A 1447-nucleotide genomic window follows, 5' to 3' on the forward strand; every position below is an offset into this window, starting at 1 on the left:
GCTGGGGGGCCTTGGCTTATGCCCCCTTGCTGGGGAGGCATCTACCCATCTCACATGGGGGCGGTTGATGTTTCTGGGGGATCTCTTTGCCATGAACTAAACTCTTTGAAATTGGTGACCCTGCCTTTTTACCTTCTGGGTGAAGCCCCTCCTGAGCCCCGGCAGGTTGACCGTGCCTTCAGCCCTCCTCTGCCTTTCTCACAGCGGGGACCACAAACAGAAGTTTTACTGGGGTCATAAGGAGATCCTGATCCCCGTCTTCAAGAACATGGCTGATGCCATGAAGAAGCACCCGGAGGTGGATGTGCTGATCAACTTCGCCTCCCTGCGCTCAGCCTACGACAGCACCATGGAGACCATGAATTACGTTCAGGTAGCTCACTGCGCCCTGGGGGCGGGAGGCGGGGGGAGTCCTGAATGGTGTCCACCTGGGACAAAGGCCTTGGGACCCAGGACTGGCCAGCGATTTGGGTGAAAGTGGTGGGAGACTTGATCTTCAGGAGGCGAGGTGGTCACTGAGGGTAGGTGGCTGCTCACCTGGGCTGGCAGAGTCCAGGATCATCCATACCCACCAGGTGCTGTCCGTGCTGAGACTGGTTTTGAAAACAGGATCACAAGCATTATTTTTATTGTAAGACTGTTACACATTTGTTGTCAGAAAAAATGCTGATAAGTAAGAAGAGGAAAAATATCTCCAGAAACATGGTTGCTGACTTGGTGTACATCCTTATCCGTACCTTTTTCTGGATTTGAACAAATGGAATAACATATCTATTTTATAATCCATCTCTCAGTGACGCTTTCCACATCAGTATTTACCAGCAACATCATTTTTGCTTTTTCAAGTCTCGTGATGAGCATATATCCTTCATTGCTTCCCACGTGAATATCTAAAAGTCGCACTGCTGCACCAGAATGTGAAGCTTTGAAAGCCTTTGATCCATCCTGCTTACCAACACTGTTGATGTTGTTCAGTTGCTAAGTTGTGTCCACCTCTTTGTGACCCCATGGACTACAGCATGCCAGGCCTCCCTGGCCAACACTGAATGCTTGGATTTAAAGAACATATATACTTGACAGAATGATAGGCATTCTATTTAATTTGCATATCTTTGATTATTAACTAAAATGAGCTTTTGAAAATATGTGTTGGCCATTTGCATTCTGTGATGTGGCCTTTCTATTTTTTCTATTGAGGTGTTTATCTTTTTATGTTACTGATTTGTAAGAGCTCTTACAGATTAAGATAGTCATTTTTCTGTTCAAAATTATTGTCTAATACAGAACTGACTTATTTATGATTAGAGAACTTAAACTTGTTTTGATATCTAGATGAAGCGAAAAAAAAAAACAAAAACCAAACATACCTGTTAAAAATGAGCAGCTTTTCTAATCTGGAGTACAGGTTGGTGAACTACAGCCCAAGGGCCAAACCCAGCCCCCTGCC

The 1447-nt window shown here is 45.2% G+C and overlaps 1 protein-coding gene across 5 annotated transcripts in view; it reads left to right on the plus strand.

Annotated features, from left to right (window-relative positions):
• Window positions 1-1447, plus strand: part of ACLY (ATP citrate lyase) — a 41889-nt gene that overhangs the window by 22281 nt on the left and 18161 nt on the right. For all 5 annotated transcript variants that reach the window (XM_070479496.1, XM_070479497.1, XM_070479494.1 and 2 more), the window contains one exon: window positions 205-373. In XM_070479496.1, coding sequence (XP_070335597.1) covers window positions 205-373 — 169 coding nt within the window. The remainder of the gene's footprint in view (window positions 1-204; window positions 374-1447) is intronic.

Source organism: Odocoileus virginianus, chromosome 17 (genome assembly GCF_023699985.2).
Source record: "Odocoileus virginianus isolate 20LAN1187 ecotype Illinois chromosome 17, Ovbor_1.2, whole genome shotgun sequence".
In the NCBI taxonomy this organism is placed as follows: Eukaryota; Metazoa; Chordata; class Mammalia; order Artiodactyla; family Cervidae; genus Odocoileus; species Odocoileus virginianus.